Source organism: Cnephaeus nilssonii (assembly GCF_951640355.1).
Source record: "Cnephaeus nilssonii genome assembly, chromosome: 5".
In the NCBI taxonomy this organism is placed as follows: Eukaryota; Metazoa; Chordata; class Mammalia; order Chiroptera; family Vespertilionidae; genus Cnephaeus; species Cnephaeus nilssonii.
Genome location: NC_137076.1, coordinates 85,024,825 through 85,044,669, shown reverse-complemented (window position 1 = coordinate 85,044,669; position 19,845 = coordinate 85,024,825). Strand labels below are relative to the sequence as shown.

The following is a 19,845-nucleotide window of genomic DNA, read 5'->3' as shown; positions in this document are numbered from 1 at the left end:
TTTCATTCCCCTTTGAGTGGTTATGTCATACGTTTATAATGTAACTAGAGGCCCGGTGCATAAAATTCATGCACGGGGTGGGGGTGTGTGTGTGTCTCTCAGCCCAGCCTGCACCCTCTCCAATCTGGGACCCCTCGAGGGTAGTCGGACATCACTCTCACAATCCAGGACTGCTGGCTCCTAACCGCTCGCCTGCCTGCCTGCCTGATTGCCCCTAACCGCTTCTGCCTGTCAGCCTGATCACCCCCTAACCACTCCCCTGCCAGCCTTATCAACGCCTAACTGCTCACCTGCCGGCCTGATTGCCCCTAACTGCCCTCCCCTGCAAGCCTGGTCGCCCCTAACTGCCCTCCCCTGCTGGCCTGGTTGCCCCCAACTGCCCTCCCCTGCTGGCCCGGTCACCCCTTACTGCCCTCCCCTGCTGGCCTGGTTGCCCCCAACTGCCCTCCCTTGCCGGCCTGGTCACCCCTTACTGCCCTCCCCTGCTGGCCTGGTTCCCCCTAACTGCTCTCCTCTGCTGGCCTGGTTCCACCCAGCTGCCCTCCCCTGCAGGCCTGGTCCCCCCCAACTGCCCTTCCCTGCAGGCCTGGTTGCCCCCAACTGCCCTCCCCTGCAGGCCTGGTCCCCCCCAACTGCCCTCCTCTGCAGGCCTGGTCCCCCCCCAACTGTCCTTCCCTGCTGACCAACTTGTGGTGGTCATCTTGCGTCCATATGAGGGCAGCCATCTTTGACCACATGGGGACGGCCATCTTGTGTGTTGGAGTGGTGGTCAATTTGCATATTATTCTTTTATTAGATAGGATTAAATATGTTTGTTTTACTCTGCATTCCATCCTGGGTTCCTCCAACATTCTGATTTTTTTTAAAAAATATATTTTACTGATTTTTTACAGAGAGGAAGGGAGAGGGAGAGAGAGTTAGAAACATCGATCAGCTGCCTCCTGCACACCTCCTGCTGGGGATGTGCCTGCAACCAAGGTACATGCCCTTGACCAGAATCGAACCTGGGACCCTTCAGTCTGCAGCCCGACGCTCTATCCACTGAGCCACACTGGTTAGGGCTTATTTTTTTTTTTTTAATTCACTCTTGGACTTCTGGTCAAGATGGCGGGTAGATAAATGCTATGCTTGCATCCTCCCATGACCACATCAAAATTATAACTAAACTAGCGTTCCCGTTGCAGGAAGAATCCTGCAATAGGGTTTCCTGCTGCACTCTATCCCGCCCTGCCTGCTCTCCTCCCTTCTCCCCTGCCCCGCCTTCTCCGCCAGCCCACCTGCTTTTCTCCCTTCTCTGCCAATCCGCCTGCTCTCCTTCCTTCTCCCCCGTCCCGCCTCTGCTCCTCCCTTCTCCCTCTGGCTTGCTTGCTTCTCCGCAGCTTTGCTCCCTTCTGCAGCTCTTCGATTCTTTCTATGCTGTCTTGATATGCAAATTAACCGCCATCTTGGTTGGGGTAATTTGCATATGCGTTCTGATGGGCTGGTGGGCGTGGCTTGGGTGTAGCGAAGGTGCGGTCAATTTGCATATTTGTCTATTATTAGGTAGGATTATTTATCCACCACCCTTGAGAGCATCCTTTAGACTTGCTGAACAGAAGTCCTATAACTAAGGATATAAAAGAAAAGCCATGTGGAGACTGAATATTAGTCAGAAATTAAAATGAACTTTTTACTAACTAAAGGGCATGATAAAATGATTTTAAAGATGGACATTAAAAAAACTCATCCTTTGTGCCGTATAGTTGTGTTGGTTTGACAGATGCATGGAGCTCTGTTTCCACCACTGTCATACCGTTTGGAGTAGTTCCATCCCCTCCCAGTTCCTCGTCCTGCCTTTTTATAGTTCAACTTCTTTGCCTATTTCCGACCCCTGGCTTTTTGTTGCTTTTTTGATATTGGTAAAGATTGGAATATGAGTAAACTCTTGTGAGTATGATCCAAGCTATTATAACTAAAAAAGATGCATGTGGTATTGGGAAAGGGAAATAGAGAAGGTTTGGTGTTGACATCTTATCTTTACGATGATAGTTCTTTGTAGTTCCACCCATTTGCTAGTTTCCGTAGTGTCAGAGTCCTGGTGAGTATCAAACTAGTAATCTAAATCCTTCAGTATTCCGACATATCAACAGCATTGTTTTGCAGTTTAAAAAATTACCAAATGATAATTTGATCCTAGAATTTATTAACAAGTTGTTGGTTGTTCTTTGATGGAATGTGTTTTTTTGCTGATTATTTTCAGAGTAAAGCTGCTGCTAAAGCTGGATCTTCTAAATACCAGTGGGGCATTATGAAATCTCTCGGTCTGGCTGATGAAGAAATAGCCAAATTTTCTGAAGCAGAACATTGGCTTGATTATTTCCCACCACTGGCTATTCAAGATCTGAAGAGGATGGGTTTGAAGGTATGCCTATCATCTCCGTAGCTGAAGAAAATATGAAGAACACGTTTATATTTATGTGATTACATGAGATTTGGACTACCTCTTAATTTAGAATATGTTTCACCTAAATTCCTCTCATGAATCAGTACTCTAATTGTCAATTTAGAACCTAATGGGCCTCTATGCGAGCAATGAAGTACTTTAATATTTGTTGTATTGGAATGTATATCAATATGTTAGGATTTAGCAGAAAGGAATTCTATTGAAAGAATATGAAGGAGCCAAAGTTTAATTTTAATATTTAGGAACACTTACAGGTGTTTCTTTTTAATTTATTACAATTCTTGTATGTTTAATGTATAAATGTATGTGTTTAAAAGTACACATATTAAACAAAAATTGATGTAATAATTGTGATATATATTTAATAGGTGGAACTTAACAATTTTGTTTTTAAAATTTGGTATAATTCTTAGTTGGAAAATAGAGTAGAAGAGTAAATAATTGCTTCATAGGAATTCTCATTCATAGAGACAGAACTCTCAAAAATTACCTTTTCCTTTCTCCTTCTGTAGGTAGACTGGCGTCGTTCCTTCATCACCACTGATGTTAATCCTTACTATGACTCGTTTGTCAGGTGGCAGTTTTTAACATTAAGAGAAAGAAACAGAATTAAATTTGGGAAACGGTGAGTTTGTTGTCCCTCAGTATAAAAAAGCAAACATCATATAACGCTTGCATTGTAATGCGGTGCCCCATAGCCCACTTTTTTCTATTACCTTTGCTTTTTTATGTTTTCTTTCTTTTTGTTCTCTTGTGTCCTTTGGTTTGTTTTTGTCTTGCCAGTGTCTTAATTTCTGTGAGCCGCTTATTGTTTATGACAGCTGGAACCAGGGAGAATGGGAGTCTTAGCTTTTATGATCTCACAAAAGATTCTGTTCAGTATTCCCAGCCAAACAGAAAAATAATAATTGTATTTGTGTTTTAGTTTATTCTTTTGTTCTAGAAATTGTTTAAGATTCTTCCTTGGTTATGTGAGTTAATTAAAAGCTATTTGCATTTCATAAGTGAATTTAAATTTGATGAAGGCAGAGATCTTTCATTAAATAACTAGGTTGACAATAGAACTACCATAAAAGCATAAATAATAGATGTAGACATTTGCTCAGTTAGAAGTTTAGAAGAAATATTGTTGGAGCAACACTAAATATTTAGGCTAAAACTTTATATTACAGCAATATTTGTCACTTGCTTATTTTTAGGTACACCATTTATTCTCCAAAAGATGGACAGCCTTGTATGGATCATGACAGACAAACTGGAGAGGTATTTATTTGTGATACAGCTATCGTTAATAATTTTTCATATGGTCATAGTTTAAGAAATAGATCAAAAACCTAAAAAATAACTTTATTCCAGTGCTGAGGTCTATAGTTGTGATACTCAGGTGTCTGAAGAGGGAGACAGAATGTCATTCTAGGTCCCTGAATCTTCTCTAGGTCCTTGCTACTCCAAGAGTGGTCCTGGAGCAGCTGCCTCAGCTTGTGATAGAAAAGGAATTTTGAGCCTCACCCCAAAATTGCTAAATTACAAACTCTGGGGGTGGGCCCAGGAATCTGTCTTTTAACAGATTCTCAGTGTGATTCATATGCATGCGAATGTTTGAGAAGCACTGCCTGGAGAATGCTCTGCTCTGAAACGAGAGCATGTGGAAAGGTAATGAGATAGGTGGCTGACTGATGTACACAGATTCCATTTACACTTGCTTTGACTGTGTGCCTACTTGCTTATATCCAGAGTACTTCTAGTCATGCATGATGTCAGTTCACTCTACATGCTTGTAGGACACATTAGTGACATTTTTTGTAATACTTCGAGTGAAGCAAGGGTAAGTCGTTTGTCTAAAGCCTTGGCATAGTAAACCAACAATGCCAGGATCCGAACTTAGGAATCCCAAAGAATGTGTCATTGTTTATTACCACTTTTGAACACATTTATAGTCTGGTGTAGTGGTTGCCAACCTTTTGGGCCTCACTGACAACCAGTGGTCCGCAGACCACCGGTTGGCGACTGCTGGTGTGGTGACTACTTTTCAAAATCAGCCTTTAATTATGATGTTACTTATCTGATGGGAGTGAGAGTTGATCAGAATTTTGAAAGATTTGAGAGACTTTAGAAGGCCCAGTTTATTGACTATATTAAGTCTTAATATAGTCAATGGGAGCAATATCCTAAATTTCAATAGCATATTATAATTTTTCAAAGTATTTTCCCATCCGTTATCTTATGTGTTCTTCAGTATGAGGCTCAAAGAGATTGTGACTCTCTTGGGTCAAGCTGTTAGTAAGGGCACACACTAGTTTTTGAATATACATCATCTGACCCCTGGTCCAGTGTATGTCTGTGATGACTGCTCTGTGGCATTGCTATCTTCTAATTCTTATTTTGGCAAAAATTGTTTTAATTGATTACTCTAAGCCACTTAAAAAAATTTTTTTTTTCTGTCCTTCCCTCTCAAGAGAGCTCTCAGCAAAACATCCTCACTTAGTAGAGTCTGGGTCTCCTTTACCAGTTCTGGTGTGGGGTAGAAGAAGGTCCCCCAGCTCACTTCTTACACATCAGACTTCTATGTGGATATGGTCAGCCACACCACTGGCAGTCTCTTCATTGGAAGTAAGGATTGCCTATTTAAAAAAAAATTATTGATTGATTTTTGAGAGAGGAAGGGAGAGAGAGAGAGAGATTGAATTGTTTTCCTACTTATTTATGCATTTGTTGCTTGATTCTTTTTTTTCTTAAAGATTTTTGTAATTGACTTTTAGAGAGAGAGAAAGGGAGGGGGAGAGAGAGAGAGAAACATCAATTGGCTGCCTCCTGCATGCCCCCTACAGGAATCAACTGGCAACCTTTCAGTGAACCTGGTGACGCCCACATTGGTTGATTCTTTTATTGTGACCTGACCAGGGATTGAAACCGAAACGTTGGCATATTGGGATGACACCCTGACCAGCTGAGCTACCTGGCCAGGGCTGAAAGGAATTAGTTTAACAATGTAAGAACTGATCTTAGAAATTTCAATCAGATCTCTCACATAGATTAGTAGGTGTAATCCACGTCTTTTCCCCCTCCATTTTTGTTTTATTTGTTTAGGGTGTTGGACCTCAGGAATATACTTTAATCAAGTTGAAAGTGCTTGAGCCATACCCATCCAAATTAAGGTAGGTTTGCCAAAGAGTTATTGTTTCAGCTTTTTGAATATCAGATACTTGTGATAAAATCCGCAACTTTTTTTTTTTTCTTTAATGTATCTTTTTTTTTTTCTTAGTGGCCTGAAAGGGAAAAATATCTTTTTGGTAGCTGCTACTCTCAGACCTGAGACCATGTTTGGACAGACAAACTGTTGGGTTCGCCCTGATATGAAGTACATTGGGTTTGAGACGGCGAATGGTGATATATTCATTTGCACCCAAAGAGCTGCCAGGAATATGTCATTCCAGGGCTTTACCAAAGACAGTGGCGTGGTGCCTGTTGTTAAGGAATTAATGGGAGAGGTAAGTTAGGTAGCAGACTGTTTATTTTAGTGCATGAATTTAGAGGAAAAATTTCAACAGTGAAGCTTGAGAAAAAGGTATTAAAAAATACTTAATTGAGGCATAGATATCATCAAATATGTAAATCGTGTGTATTTTTTTGGTGCATTTTCATATTTGTATACACTCATGTAAGGATTGCCCAAATTGAAATATAAAACATTCCAGTTTTCCAGAAGGTTCTCTTGTGTCCATTTCAGAGTCAGTGCTCACCCCCCTCCTGCAAAGGTATTCCTGTTTGGCTGTACCACAGTATAGTTAACCATTCGCTGTGATGGATATTTGGATTGTTTCCTGTATTTTTCTGTTCCAAGCCGTGCTTATATCTCATTAGTACCTGATGTTGGAGTTCTTGGGAACAGTATTAACAACACAAATTTTTAACTGTCTCTAATGCAACTTCTTTCCATGTTAATTTAAGCAGATTCTGGAGTGAGGAAAATGGGTGGTATAAGTTAAAAAATAGCTTTCAACCTTCATCACTGTAAATTCTGTAAAAGCAGCTTATCTCTATGAATAAAGTGGGATGGGTGAGAACTGTGTGGAATTGAAAAGTTCATTCCTTAGCTAAACAAACAGCTATAAGCCATTTATTGTGTATGAGACTATGGGTCCAATCTTGTTGGATTTTCTGATTTTTTTAAAAAGAGAAACTAGATATATCTTTTTAATTCAATTTGTCTTCCCATTATCATTTAAAATGGATATACAGTATTCTAGCTTTGTGAAGTCTTATATTTTATTAAATAATTTTTCTATTATTTAAAGTTTTATTTGTTCCCAGGTTAACACAGCATTGGGCAAACTTCTCAGAGAAAAACAATTTTTTTTTTTTTAACTATGGGATAAATTCATAGGATTGAATCGCTGGGTCTAAGTTGTGTGAACATTTTTGTGGCTCCTGCGATGGATTCCTATGTCGCTTTCCTCAAGGAGTGCAATGTCAAAAGCACTGTGTCAGTGAACTAATTTCCTTACAACCTTAATTAGTATTTACAGTTATTTTTGGTCTAGGTGGTAAAAAAGAATGAGTTTTATTTTATTTCATATATTTTTGATTACTAGCTTCTTGGGCTTAAAATAGTAGCATTGTTTTCAATTTTATTGGTTAAATTTCTTCACCTTTTATGCTCATCTTTTTCTTACATAGGAAATTCTTGGTGCATCACTTTCTGCACCTTTAACATCTTACAAGGTGATCTATGTTCTTCCAATGCTCACCATAAAGGAGGATAAAGGTAAAGAGTTTGTTTCTTTATAGAAATACTATGGTAATCATATCTGGCTGTATTAATCAGTTCCACACTTTGTTTTGTAAGGCACTGGTGTGGTCACAAGTGTTCCTTCTGACTCCCCCGATGATTTTGCTGCCCTCAGAGACTTGAAAAAAAAGCAGGTGAGTATCTGAGTTTCACATTCTTGTTTCCCCTTCTTCATCTAATTGGTTAGGTACCGCTGAACTACTCTATGAGGTTAGGCTAAAAAGCTATTGCATGTCACTTTGAATTGCAATCTTTAACCTATTTCCTGATGTTTATATATTTTCCTGTGGTTTGAATATTGAATATAATGTATCATAGTATATATATTTTAAATACTTTACTTTTTTAGAGCAGTTTAGGTTTACAACAAAAGTGAAAGGAAGGTACAGCAACTTTTTCTTATTACCGCCCCCCCAACACATTCTTAGCCTCCCCATTATCAACATCACTCACCAGAAAGGTACTTTTTTTACCAAGATGAACCACATCATAGTCACCCAAAGACCATAGTGTACCTTAGGGTTTAATCTTGGTGTTGTACATTCTGTGGGTTTGGACAAATGTATGCAGTAATTATATATATCCATCATTATAAATCATACAGAACATTTTCACTCCTTAAAAGTTCTCTGTACTTTTCCTATTCATCTCTCTCCCTCCTAAAGCCAAGTTGCCTAGTTTTAATCTCAGTTCTGTCCCTTACTGGCTAACTGGCAGATCTTGGGCAAATTACTTAGTGCTTTAATTTTCTTATCTGTAAAATGGGGAAAATAATGCCTACTTCTTTAGTTTATTTTGAGTTTTAAATAAGTTCATTTGTAAGTACTATATTATATAAGTGCTAGCTTTTATTACCATCCAAAATGTGTAAGTTGCTTAAAAGACATATAACCAATTCTTGGTTATCTAGAAAAATGACAGTAAAGGTAAAACAAATTCTCATTTATGTACTTAAATATCTTCATTTTAGCTATGTATGGTGTCACATGGGTACCAGGCTTATCAGGGTGGTCACTTTATAACATATAACTGTCTAACCATTCCACCACATTGTACACCTGAAACTAATATAATATTGCATGTCAACCATAATTGAATGAAAAACCTTTTTAAAGCTTCAATTTAAGCTTAAGCAACTACTAGTAACTTAGTTGAATATTTGCTTTCTCTAACCTACTCTTCTTTCCATGGAAACATGGTAAGGCACATTAACATATGCACAGTTAAGGAAAAAGAGGTTCGTTCACATCTGTTGTGCTCACCTGGCATTTAGTAGTCATGAACAAGTAAGTTAATGAACTGAATAAAACTGCTTTTTTTAAAATTTGAACTTCTTAATTTAAAGAGTAAAAGAAAAGGAACATGTATTATATGTGCAATAACCTTTGGACTGGGTAGGGGGGGCTCTGGGATGGGGGATGGAAGACATCTGTAATACTGTCAACAATAAAAAAAAAGGAGTGGTAAGAGGGGACATCTTTGCATTTATCTAATATTAGTGGGAAAGCGTCAAGTTTCTCATCATTATGATGGTAGCTGTAGGTTTTTTAGTTGTGTTTTTTAATTTTTAAAATATATTTTTATTGATTTCAGAGAGGAAGGAAGGAGAGAGAGATAGAAACATCAATGATGAGAGAGAATCATTGATTGGCTGCCTCCTGCATGCCCTACATTGGCAATGGAGCCTACAACCCAGGCATGTGCCCTGACCAGGAATTGAACTGTGACCTCCTGGTTCATAGGTCAACGCTCAACTACTGAGCATCGCCAGTTGTAGGTTTTTATCGTCTTTCTGAAGCTGAGCAAGCACCTCTTTATTCTAGTTTACTGAGAGTTTTTATCATGAATGGGTGCTGGATTTTGTCAAATGCTTATTTTCCATTTATTGATATGATCCTATGAAATTTTCTTTTTTAATTGGTTGATGTGATGGATTTCATTAAACTTTTGAAAAGTTTTCTGATAGTCACATTTTCATTGCAGCCTAGAATATGAACCTCATTTTAAGTGGGGTGTGTGTCAGTTTTTGCTTTTGGCTGTACGGTTTCATCATTTAAGCCATTCATTATAACTTAAACTGTTGAGTTTTTAAAAGTCATAGATCCTTTCTTGAGATATGTGTTAAAGATAAAAAAAATTGCTCTGTATGGAAAGAAGAAGAAATACTAGCTCAAAAAAAGTTTAGAGGTTTCTTTTCTCAATTATTATACTAATAAAGTGTTGATCATTAATGTTAACTTTAAAATTTTTTTGTAGGCTTTACGAGCAAAGTATGGAATTAGAGATGACATGGTCTTGCCATTTGAGCCAGTGAGTACATAGATTATTCTGTATATTCATATCCATATCTTTATCAGAGAAAAAAAAAAGAGCTGACATTTTGTTTTTTGTAACAAAATTAATTAATGGAGTATGGAAATAAGGGGGTTTACTTGAGAGTTTATTTGAACTTGATGTCTGCTGTGGCAGGTAAGAGTGAAAGAAAAACTAACAATAAGTATTAGCACCTAGCAAACAAATGGCTTTTTAGCATCATCGATTTTATAGTAGCTTATTTTGCTAATTTGGCCAATTTCTAGGCTTCTGAGGACAACATTTTGCCATATTACTCATAAATGTTTATGTTTTCACATAACATTTGTTAGTGCCTGCAGAGGAAAAAGCATTTAAATTACTAGCAAGTAACTTTCATGACAGATCCAGAAGACTTATTAGAAAATAAAAACAGGACCCTCCAAAAATTTAGTTGTTTTCACAATTTTGCTAGTTTCAACGTTAATTATTTTGTTAATTGGATGGCAGTGGAGGATGAGAGCTGGGGACGGTGTACATGTAAGGGAGGAACAATGTGGGGTTGCTGCACAGAGTTTGTGGAGAGGAGGACAAATTCACATCTAGATCTTGGTTAGTCACTGTGTGATTACTGACCGTGGAGGCAAAAGGACTGTGCCCCATAGGGCTGTTTTGTGTGCATTCAGGTTTAGTAGGTTCCTGACATTGTTGTTTTTGCAGGTGCCAGTCATTGAAATCCCAGGTTTTGGAAATCTTTCTGCTGTAACCATTTGTGATGAGTTGAAAGTTCAGAGCCAGAATGACCGAGAAAAGCTTGCAGAAGCAAAGGAGAAATTATATCTAAAAGGGTTTTATGATGGTGTAAGTAATAATTTTTTATTGTTTTATTTGATTTACTGCATGTTCTGTGATTTTCTTCTTAATCATTTAAAAAATACGTAGAAAAATTCAATTTAGTTTCAGTCATATACTGACCTATGACAAGTTAATATGAGATTGATAAGAGATTCTTCTATTTCAGCCCTTTTTTAATCTTCTTTTGTGAGGGAATAATAGTATTTACAGAAATTACATCTTTATGTCCTGTATGAATCTCTTAAGGAATGAATTTCTTAAGAAGATATTTAAAGTTTGTTCATATTATTATCCACTAAACTCCAAAGGTTTATTGCATGGATAATACATGTTCCCTTCTTTGGCTCTTTAAATTAAGAAGTTCATATTTTAAAAAAAAAAGCAATTTTATTCAGTTCATTAGCTTACTTGTTAATGACTACTAAATGCCAGGGGAGCACAGCAGAATGAACGAACCTCTTTTTCCTTAATTGTGCATATGTTAATGTGACTTACTGCATTTCCATGGAAAGAAGACTAGGTTAGAGAAAGTGAATATTCAGCTAAGCTGTTAGTTGTTTGAGCTTAAAATGAAGATTTAAAAAGGTTTTTCATTCAATTACGGTTGACATGCAATATTATATTAGTTTTAGGTATACAATATAGTGGTTAGACAGTTACATGTTATGAAGTGACCACCCTGATAAGTCTGGTAACCATGTGACACCATACATAGCTAAAGTGAAGATATTTAAGGACATAAATGAGAATTTGTTTTACCTTTACTGTCATTTTTCTAGATAACCAAGAATTGGTTATACGTCTTTTAAGCGACTTATACATTTTGGATGGTAATAAAAGCCAGCACCTATATAGTACTTACAAATTAACTTCTTTAAATCTCAAAATAACCTCATGAAGTAAGCACTATTTCCCCCCATTTTACAGATAAGAAAATTGAGGCACTAAGACATTAAGTAATTTGCCCAAGATCAGCCAGTTAGCCAGCAAGTGACAGAAATGAGATTCAAACTAGGCAGCTTGGCTCTAGGACTGTGCTCTTAACCATTGCATCGTAATGATGAAGTATCATTTCATAATGATGCATTAAATAGATATGAAGCATTTTGGTAATGTTAGAGGGTTGGAAGGTCCAAAAAGAACTTGTCTTTCACTTAGAAACTGTTTGAGAGAGACTCAGGAATCAGGTAGAGGGAAGTCAGTTTCAGCTGGAAAGGGGATGGTGGCTTAGAGCTGTGACAGCAGTGGCAAGCTAATACTTCACCCTAGAATTAAATTTCCCCACTAAGTAAAAGGCAGAGCTGAAAAATAGTAGGCTTCCTCTTAGCTCAGTTTATCACACGGCTAGGCAAAGGAGAAAGCTGGTTGGCAACAGGCGGCTTTGGAAGAGAAGCCTAAGTGGTGCTGAGCTGACTACGCTCAGTTCCTTCTCGCAAAGCCCTGAGGAATGAGGTGAGTTAGTGTAGTGGAGTCTCTCCACACAGCAACCTGAGAAGTGGAAAGGAAGTGAGGGTTTCTTCCTCATCAGGCTCATGACAGCTATCCTAATTATACTAAAAGAAAACAAACGTGTTATACATATTAGTTGTCCAAACTATGCCAAAGTAAAAAGTTATGGTTGTAAATGTGATAAGTTTCACCCTAAAAATACCTTGGGTTGGTGGGTGGAAGTAAATTTAGATAGGAAAAAGTTTGGTTGGGAGGAAGGAACTCAGAGCAAATTTTAAATTATTTTCTATGTGTTTCTTTCTTCACTCTCATCCTTTTAGGTAATGTTGGTGGATGGATTTAAAGGACAGAAGGTCCAAGACGTAAAGAAGACTATTCAGAAAAAGATGATTGACATTGTATGTGAAAGGCTATCCTCTCAAGGCTGTTTTAGGAGAAATATTTTAGTTAAAAGACAGACTTTACCGTGTTAATTAGCAGGGAGTCTGAAGTAGAACCTTGAGCTTTATTAAAGATAGCATATTGTTTTATGGCAGAATATAGGAGACCTATTTAGCAGTTCATTTAAGTTGAACTTCCCACCTGTAACGTTGATGAATAGTGTTCTAAAGTTGGTACGTGCAAAGCACATGCAGAGAACTTTAATATGCTCCTGGTGGTGGCCGTTTGAGATACTAGCAGTTACAATTCTCTTTCTGTAGTGCTTTATTTGTCACTTTCATCCTTCCCCGCATTTTCATTTTTGTTGTAACTTTCTTCTATTGAGCTACTTAACTACTTGTTAAATTAAAATTTTATTTTTGACAGTTATATGTACTCAAGATACAGAGAGAGAGTTGTCTGTAAGGCTGATTAAAATAAAAAAGTCACAATTTCCTCTTTATCCTTCCACATTCTCTTAAATTACTCTTCGTTGGAGGGGCTCACTTTCAACTGTTTTAGTTTTTTTTTAGTATTGACCTTCATCTCTTGTAGATCTCAAATCTAAATGTAGTATAGTTTTCTGATTTTATTTTTCAGTATTAGGCATCAGCCATTGACTTTATAGTATTGAAGATCAAAATTTACTTCTTCTTGCCATGTGGCTTCCTCTCTAATCTCACCACATTCATGTACACTTCTCCATCCCCCATCATCCTGGTATAGGTATATTGTAATTTATGTTAGAGCCATAGTCAGTGTTTACATTTTTGAGACATGGCTGAGCTATAATGTATACAATAACTTTTCTTCCCTAGCTTTTGCGTTTCCCTGGAGTTAATAATAGTCTCTTTAAAAAAATTTCCTCGCTTTTAAGTATACTTCTCAATACACCATCCCAATCTCTGCCCCGTCTGTTTATTTCTCCTCTCAATACTTTCAAACACATCAGTGTGCTCTTGGTTCCATCTCAGAGACTCGCCCAGGGCCTCTGGCCTGTTTTAGTCGGTACTGGTTGCTTGTACTGGTGCACAGATGTCCCGAGGTGTTCCTCCACCATTACTAAAGCTTTCCTTTGCTTCTCTTGAGTTGGATGCCCTGGGTCCTTGATTCCCTGACTGCTTCTTTCTTATTTACTCTCATTATAGTGAAGCTTTGCCTCTAGTAGCTTTCCTGAGAAAAGTGTCTGGAAGTTAAATTTTTACAACCTTTCATGTCTCAAATATCTTTACCCTCTCCTCATTTGCCCTTCTTTACCTGGGAATAGAATTCTGGATTGGAAATAATTTTTCCTTAAAATTTTGAGGGCCATTAAACATGGTGCTCTGGTTCAGTGATACCTTTGAGAAGTCCAAAAGCATTCTGGGAATAACTGTTAAAAGTCTTAGTCCTCCTTTATTCAGCCTCACGTTTCCTCTTTCAGAACTCTCTTGTGCCACCAATCCCTGAGTTTTTTGGAGGTTCTGCAATGCAGACTGGGTTGCTTATTAGCTTTCTCTACTGTTGTCTTAGAATTCGGCCAGCTTTCTTCAACCTGCTAATACAGTTAGCACTCATCCTGCTTTTCTGTTTCCAGAATTTGGTGGATATTGTTTCTTCAGTTTTTCTCGTCTTTGTAGGTTCGTGCCATTAAAAATATAAACACCTCTTTGTTGTCCTTTTATTGAAATTTTAGAGGCAGTAGAGTTAAACATGTTTTTACTTCACTATCTTTAAACAAAAATCCCAGCTATTGAAGTTCAGCATGAGGAATTGCATTTAAGAACACAACAATAAATCATTATATGGATAATAATGCTGAATATTATTTTTTAAAATGATCATTGCTTGAAAAGTTTGGGATCGTAATGCATTAAGAGATACTTATATTTGGTAAAAAATAAAATTCATGGCCAGTTTTCTAGTGGGAATTTTTTATGACACTATAAGTCTTTAGGAACAGTATTTTCTATTTTAATTTTTGGGCATCTTTTTTTTTTAAAGTTTCATGTACTTAATTCTCTATTTACATTATTATAACAAGGATAAAAAGATGTCATAGGCAGCCTAATCTCCAAACCATAGACTTAAAAACGATTACACTTCTTTGATTTTGCCACTGAAGAGGAATATTCTACCTAGGGAAAGGTGATCCATTTGACAAAGATGCACACCTTTTCAAAAGCAAGTGTTATGTGCATGGGTTTGGATTTATGGCAGGTCCATCCCCCGGTTCTCTCGTAGTGGCCCATGTCATAGCATACTGGCCTTGAACCACTGCCTGGCCTCTGCAGGCACTGAAGCAGGTTACATAGTGGAAAAAAACAGAACAAAACAAAAATACAAAAGCAGGTGTATAGAAAATAAGGCAGATAACTTTACCCTGGGAAGAAAGAAGATATAATGAAAATGCATTTTTCAAAAAAGTTGTTTTATCCTTGAGGAATAGAGATTGTCTTGGCATGATATCTGATATATTTTTATTTACTTCTATTTAGGGAGATGCATTTATTTACATGGAACCAGAGAAACAAGTTATGTCCAGGTCTTCAGATGAATGCGTAGTGGCCCTGTGTGACCAGTGGTTAGTCTCTCTTGTAACAAGAAATTTCCTCCAGTCACTCTCCTTCCCCTTTAGACTTTTACTTTTTTCTAATCAATGTGTGTACTCCCAGGTACTTGGATTATGGAGAAGAGAACTGGAAAAAGCAGACATCCCAGTGCTTGAAGAACCTGGAAACGTAAGATGGGAGAAAGTGATGCGGGAAGGGAAAGGAGATGAGAAGTATGGAAGACAGTGAAGGTGAAGGGAGACACTGTGCTTTTTACTCTCCAGATTCGGGGAGGAGACCAGGAGGAATTTTGAAGCTACCTTAGGCTGGCTACAAGAGCATGCTTGCTCAAGAACTTACGGTTTAGGTAAGCACACTTCAGATTTTTCTGTTTGAATGACTTTGGCAAATTAACACTTTTTCCTCATTCCCTCTTTTCTAGTGTTTTTCTGAATTGGAAGTGAGAGCTTTCAGTTAGAGGATGAGGGAAACCAAGATGGGGTTTCCTACCTGCTAACCCAGTTTGCTCTTTATTTACCATTTTGTTTTTATAAATTATCCGAGTAAATTTAAGAAGTTCCTTTATAAGCAGCTTTGTAAGTCCTGTAGAACTATTCTTTTTTTTTTTTTTTTTAAATATATTTCTTTATTGATTTCAGAGAGGAAGGGAGAGGGATAGAGAGATAGAAACATCAATGATGAGAGAGAATCATTGATCATCTGCCTCCTGCACAGCCCCTATTGGGGATCGAGCCCACAACTCGGGCATATGCCCTTGGCCGGAATCGAACCTGGGACCCTTAAGTCCGCAGGCCGACGCTCTATCCACTGAGCCAAACCGGCTAGGGCTGTAGAACTATTCTTAAAATGTGGATTTATAGATGAAGTGTCTCTTAGGTCCCTCATGCATTAGTTTTCTTCTTTTTATCTTGCAGGTACCCGCCTGCCTTGGGATGAGCAGTGGCTGATTGAATCTCTCTCCGATTCCACTATTTACATGGCATTTTACACAGTGGCACACCTGTTGCAGGGGGGTAACTTGCGTGGACAGGCAGAGTCTCCACTGGGCATCAGGTTGGTAAATGGATCAGGGAAAGAAATCTAGTTTGTCAGCAAAATATACCATCTTTTGATTCAAGTATTGGAAGTTCTTTTTTAATATTTAGTTTTCATAAGAATTCATTTAACAGCCCTAGCCAGTGTGGGCCAGTTGGTTGAACATCATCCTGTGTACCGAAAGGTCACTGGTTCAATTCCGGTCAGGACACATACCCAGGTTGGAGGTGTGTGTGGGAGGCAACCTATCGATGTTTCTCACATCAATGTTTCTCTTTTACTCCCCTCTCCCTTCCACTCTCTAAAAAAATCAAAGCCATACTTTTTTAAAAAAGGAATTCATTTAGCAGAATTTTGCTATGCTGTTTTTGTTTTGTTTTTCGCTATTGAACTGAGAAAAAGTAATCAATAGCCCGTCCTCTTTTTTATTATTACCCATCCTTCATTTTTATGGGAGTCTATTGCACTCATTTGTTACTCTTAACTACATTAAGAGATTCCTAATTCCTGGTTAGATTGAAATACTGATTCTTTTTAAAAAATTACGTATGTTTTGTTGTTTGTTTGTTTGTTCTATTTTAAATACAGACCACAGCAGATGACCAAGGAAGTTTGGGATTATGTTTTCTTCAAGGAAGCTCCATTTCCTAAGACTCAGATCCCAAAGGAAAAATTAGATCAGCTAAAGCATGAGTTTGAGTTCTGGTATCCTGTGGATCTTAGAGTCTCTGGCAAGGATCTTGTTCCAAATCATCTTTCATATTATCTTTATAATCATGTGGCTATGTGGCCAGAACAAAGGTGAGTGCTAAAAAGGATATGGACTAAATTTATTGCTTATTGACATGAGCAGTATGTCAATCAGCAATAAATTATGGCTTTAAATATATAAGAAGTTATTATGCAGGGTATAGATTTGCCAAGTACATTAGCATCATATATCTATACTTATTTACATTTCAATTTATACAAAGATGCAATGTTGTAGACACTATTTCTGTCTTGTGTTTTTATATAGCCCTGTTGGTGTTTTTTAAGTACGTACATAGTAATTCACTGTATGCTTGTACCATAGTTTTATAATCAGTCCTTTGCTAATGGACACTTTCATTGTTTTCATTTGTTTCCTGTTACAAACAGAGCTTAGTAAATATCCTTGTACATTTGTGTTAGCAAACTTTTGTTAATCTTTTAGCATTTATCTCAATGTTTTAAGCCTAAACCACAATCTTTAAGTTTTATTTTCTCTCTTTAAACATTTACCTATAAAGTGACAAATGGCCTGTAGCTGTGAGAGCAAATGGACATCTTCTCCTCAACTCTGAGAAGGTAAGGCTCATTGAGAGTTAAAAATTTCGCAGAAAGCTGCTCTAATTTAGGAAGTTGCACTTTTTTAAAATTAAAGAAATAAAGAATATGACAATCAGATGCTTAAAAGTCTTACATTTAAAATGTTTAGGACTACCAGTATAAATTAAAGTTTTACCTTTAAAATTGAGTGTGTGGCCCTGGCTGGTGTGGTTCAGTTGTTTGGGTGTTATCCTGTGCATCAAAAGGTTGCTGGTTCAAGTCCCAGTCAGGGCACATGCCCAGGTTGCAGGCTCAATCTCTGGTAGGGGTCCTGTAAGAGGCAGCCTATCAATGTGTTGCTCTTACATTGATGTGTCTCTCTGCCTCTCTCTTCCTTTCTCTCTAAAAATCAATAAAAATATTTAAAAAGTAAAATGTGTAGAGTAAGTAGTATTAATTGAGGGGAGGGAACCTACCTATTAGAACACTTGTACAGTATTTATTTTCACAAAAGGTAACATGAATTCTGACTGGAGCAGAGAGAGAGACAGAGAAACAGACAGACACAGTAACTGTAAAGACCTTAGAGTATCTTTCTACTTAAGTTGAAACAATAGTTTGGTGGTTTTTGTATTTTGTTTTATGCTGTGACTGGCCGTTAAATTAGAATGTTAGAATTTTGGAGTTGGTTATAACATGATATTTTCTTTGGTTTCAACATTGTTGTGTTGTACACTGTGCTGATTTTATTGGTACATGATATTTTATTGCCATGAGGTGGAACATTGATATAATAATCACCTCTCTTTGATATCAGCAAAGTTATGATTAAGACATAAGAAATTTAAAATAAAGATTGCTAAGTTGGGCACAGTGCTCCTTAGATGTGCTGCCCTCAGGCAGAGCACAATTTGAGCAACCAGTTATCATGACGCTAATCACAGGAAGTTCCTAAAACCCTAATAACTCTGGCCTCATGAGCTAGTCCATTTATTTTTGAAGGACTAGTTGATATAGAGCTCTTCTCTATATCACCTGAAGTGTTCCAGAGTTATAGTGGGATAATTCCTTGTGCACAAAGTAATAGTAGGGTCTAATGGAAAGAGCAGTGGACTGAGCCTCAGCCTGGAGATCCTGTCCCAGCTCGCACTCACCAGCCGAATGACCCATAGAAGTCACTATTGATTGGACTTCAGTCCTCACCTCTAAAATTAGTTCAGGGTATCTTTTTCTTCTACCTTTCTAATCCTTGTTGTCTTTATCTGATCGTGGCCAACCCATTTAACGTGATTTGGTTGGTCAGGTCTGTTTCATTTATGTATAGTCCTGCTAATGCTTACTTACTGGCTTTCTATTCCAGATGTCAAAATCCACAGGCAACTTTCTCACTTTGACCCAAGCTATTGACAAATTTTCAGCCGATGGTGAGTATACTTTTTTTATCATTGCTGTTGCATAGGATTCGATTCTCCTCAGATTACACAAGGCAATTTAAAATTTGTTTTAATCTTATTGCTTTTCTCTTTTGCTGTTACCAATACTTTAAAAAAGTATTCATGGGCCCTAGCTGGTTTGGCTCAGTGGATAGAGTGTCAGCCTGTGGACTGAAGGGTCCCAGGTTCAATTCTGGTCAAGGGCACATGCCTGGGTTGTGGGCTTGATCCCCATTGGGGAAGTGCAGGAGGCAGCCAATCAATGATTCTCCCTCATCATTGATATTTCTATCTCTCTTTCCCTCTCCCTTCCTCTCTGAAATCAATAAAGATATATTAAAAAGTATTCATGGTTTCTTTGTATACAAGCGCTGTAATGTTTAAAACATAAGAATTGCTGAGACACAACAATATTGAATTAGGCTAATTAATAACCCTCCATGGCCTCTAATTGTTCAGGTGAAAGGAATAGTCGCATGTCTCTCACTTTAAACCAAAAGCTAGAAATGATTAAGCTTCATGAGCAAAGCATGTTGAAAGCTGAGATGGGCTGAGAGCTAAACCTCTTTCCTCAGGTAGCCAAGTTGTGAAAGGAAAATTTATTAAAGGAAATTAAAAGTACTCCAGTGAACACAGTAATAATAAGAAAGCAAAACAGCTTTATTGCTGATATGAAAGTTTTAGTGGTCTGGATAGAAGCTCAAACCAGCTACAACATTCCCTTAAGCCAGTGGTCGGCAAACCACGGCTCGAGAGCCACATGCAGCTTGCGAGCCGCGGTTTGCCGCTCTGAGGACTAATGAGTTTGCCGACCACTGGACTGGACTAAATGTTATCGTGTAGTTGGAAGCTGTGAGGATTAGGCAATTGTGGCATATTGTGTGCAAAGAGGTAAAGGGTAGTATATGACAGTGGCCGTGGTTTGCCGACCACTGCCTTAAGCCAAAGCCTAATCCAGGTAAGGCCCAACTCTTTTTAGTTCTATGAAACCTGAGAGAGTTGAGGAAGCTGCAGAAAAAAACCTGAAGTTAACAGTGGTTGGTTCATGAGGTTTAAAGAAAGAAATGTCTCCATAACACAGTTCATAGTTTCCTCATTCATTTTTTAAAATATATTTTAATTGATTTTTTTACAGAGAGGAAGGGAGAGGGATAGAGAGTTAGAAACATCAATGAGAAACATTGATCAGCTGCCTCCTGCACACCCCCTACTGGGGATGTGCCCGCAACCAAGGTACATGCCCTTGACTGGAATCGATCCTGGGACCCTTCTGTCCGCAGGCTGACG

General features: G+C 38.0%; 1 protein-coding gene across 1 annotated transcript in view; it reads left to right on the top strand.

Annotated features, from left to right (window-relative positions):
- LARS1 (leucyl-tRNA synthetase 1) overlaps window positions 1-19,845 on the top strand; it is a 55,970-nt gene that overhangs the window by 14,632 nt on the left and 21,493 nt on the right. The window contains exons 6-22 of the mRNA XM_079772525.1: window positions 2,240-2,401; window positions 2,956-3,068; window positions 3,643-3,706; window positions 5,531-5,598; window positions 5,706-5,931; window positions 7,121-7,208; window positions 7,290-7,366; window positions 9,489-9,542; window positions 10,245-10,385; window positions 12,149-12,226; window positions 14,726-14,811; window positions 14,903-14,968; window positions 15,064-15,146; window positions 15,715-15,853; window positions 16,424-16,636; window positions 17,107-17,164; window positions 18,486-18,549. Of these exons, the coding sequence (XP_079628651.1) occupies window positions 2,240-2,401; window positions 2,956-3,068; window positions 3,643-3,706; window positions 5,531-5,598; window positions 5,706-5,931; window positions 7,121-7,208; window positions 7,290-7,366; window positions 9,489-9,542; window positions 10,245-10,385; window positions 12,149-12,226; window positions 14,726-14,811; window positions 14,903-14,968; window positions 15,064-15,146; window positions 15,715-15,853; window positions 16,424-16,636; window positions 17,107-17,164; window positions 18,486-18,549 (1,780 nt within the window). The remainder of the gene's footprint in view (window positions 1-2,239; window positions 2,402-2,955; window positions 3,069-3,642; window positions 3,707-5,530; window positions 5,599-5,705; window positions 5,932-7,120; window positions 7,209-7,289; window positions 7,367-9,488; window positions 9,543-10,244; window positions 10,386-12,148; window positions 12,227-14,725; window positions 14,812-14,902; window positions 14,969-15,063; window positions 15,147-15,714; window positions 15,854-16,423; window positions 16,637-17,106; window positions 17,165-18,485; window positions 18,550-19,845) is intronic.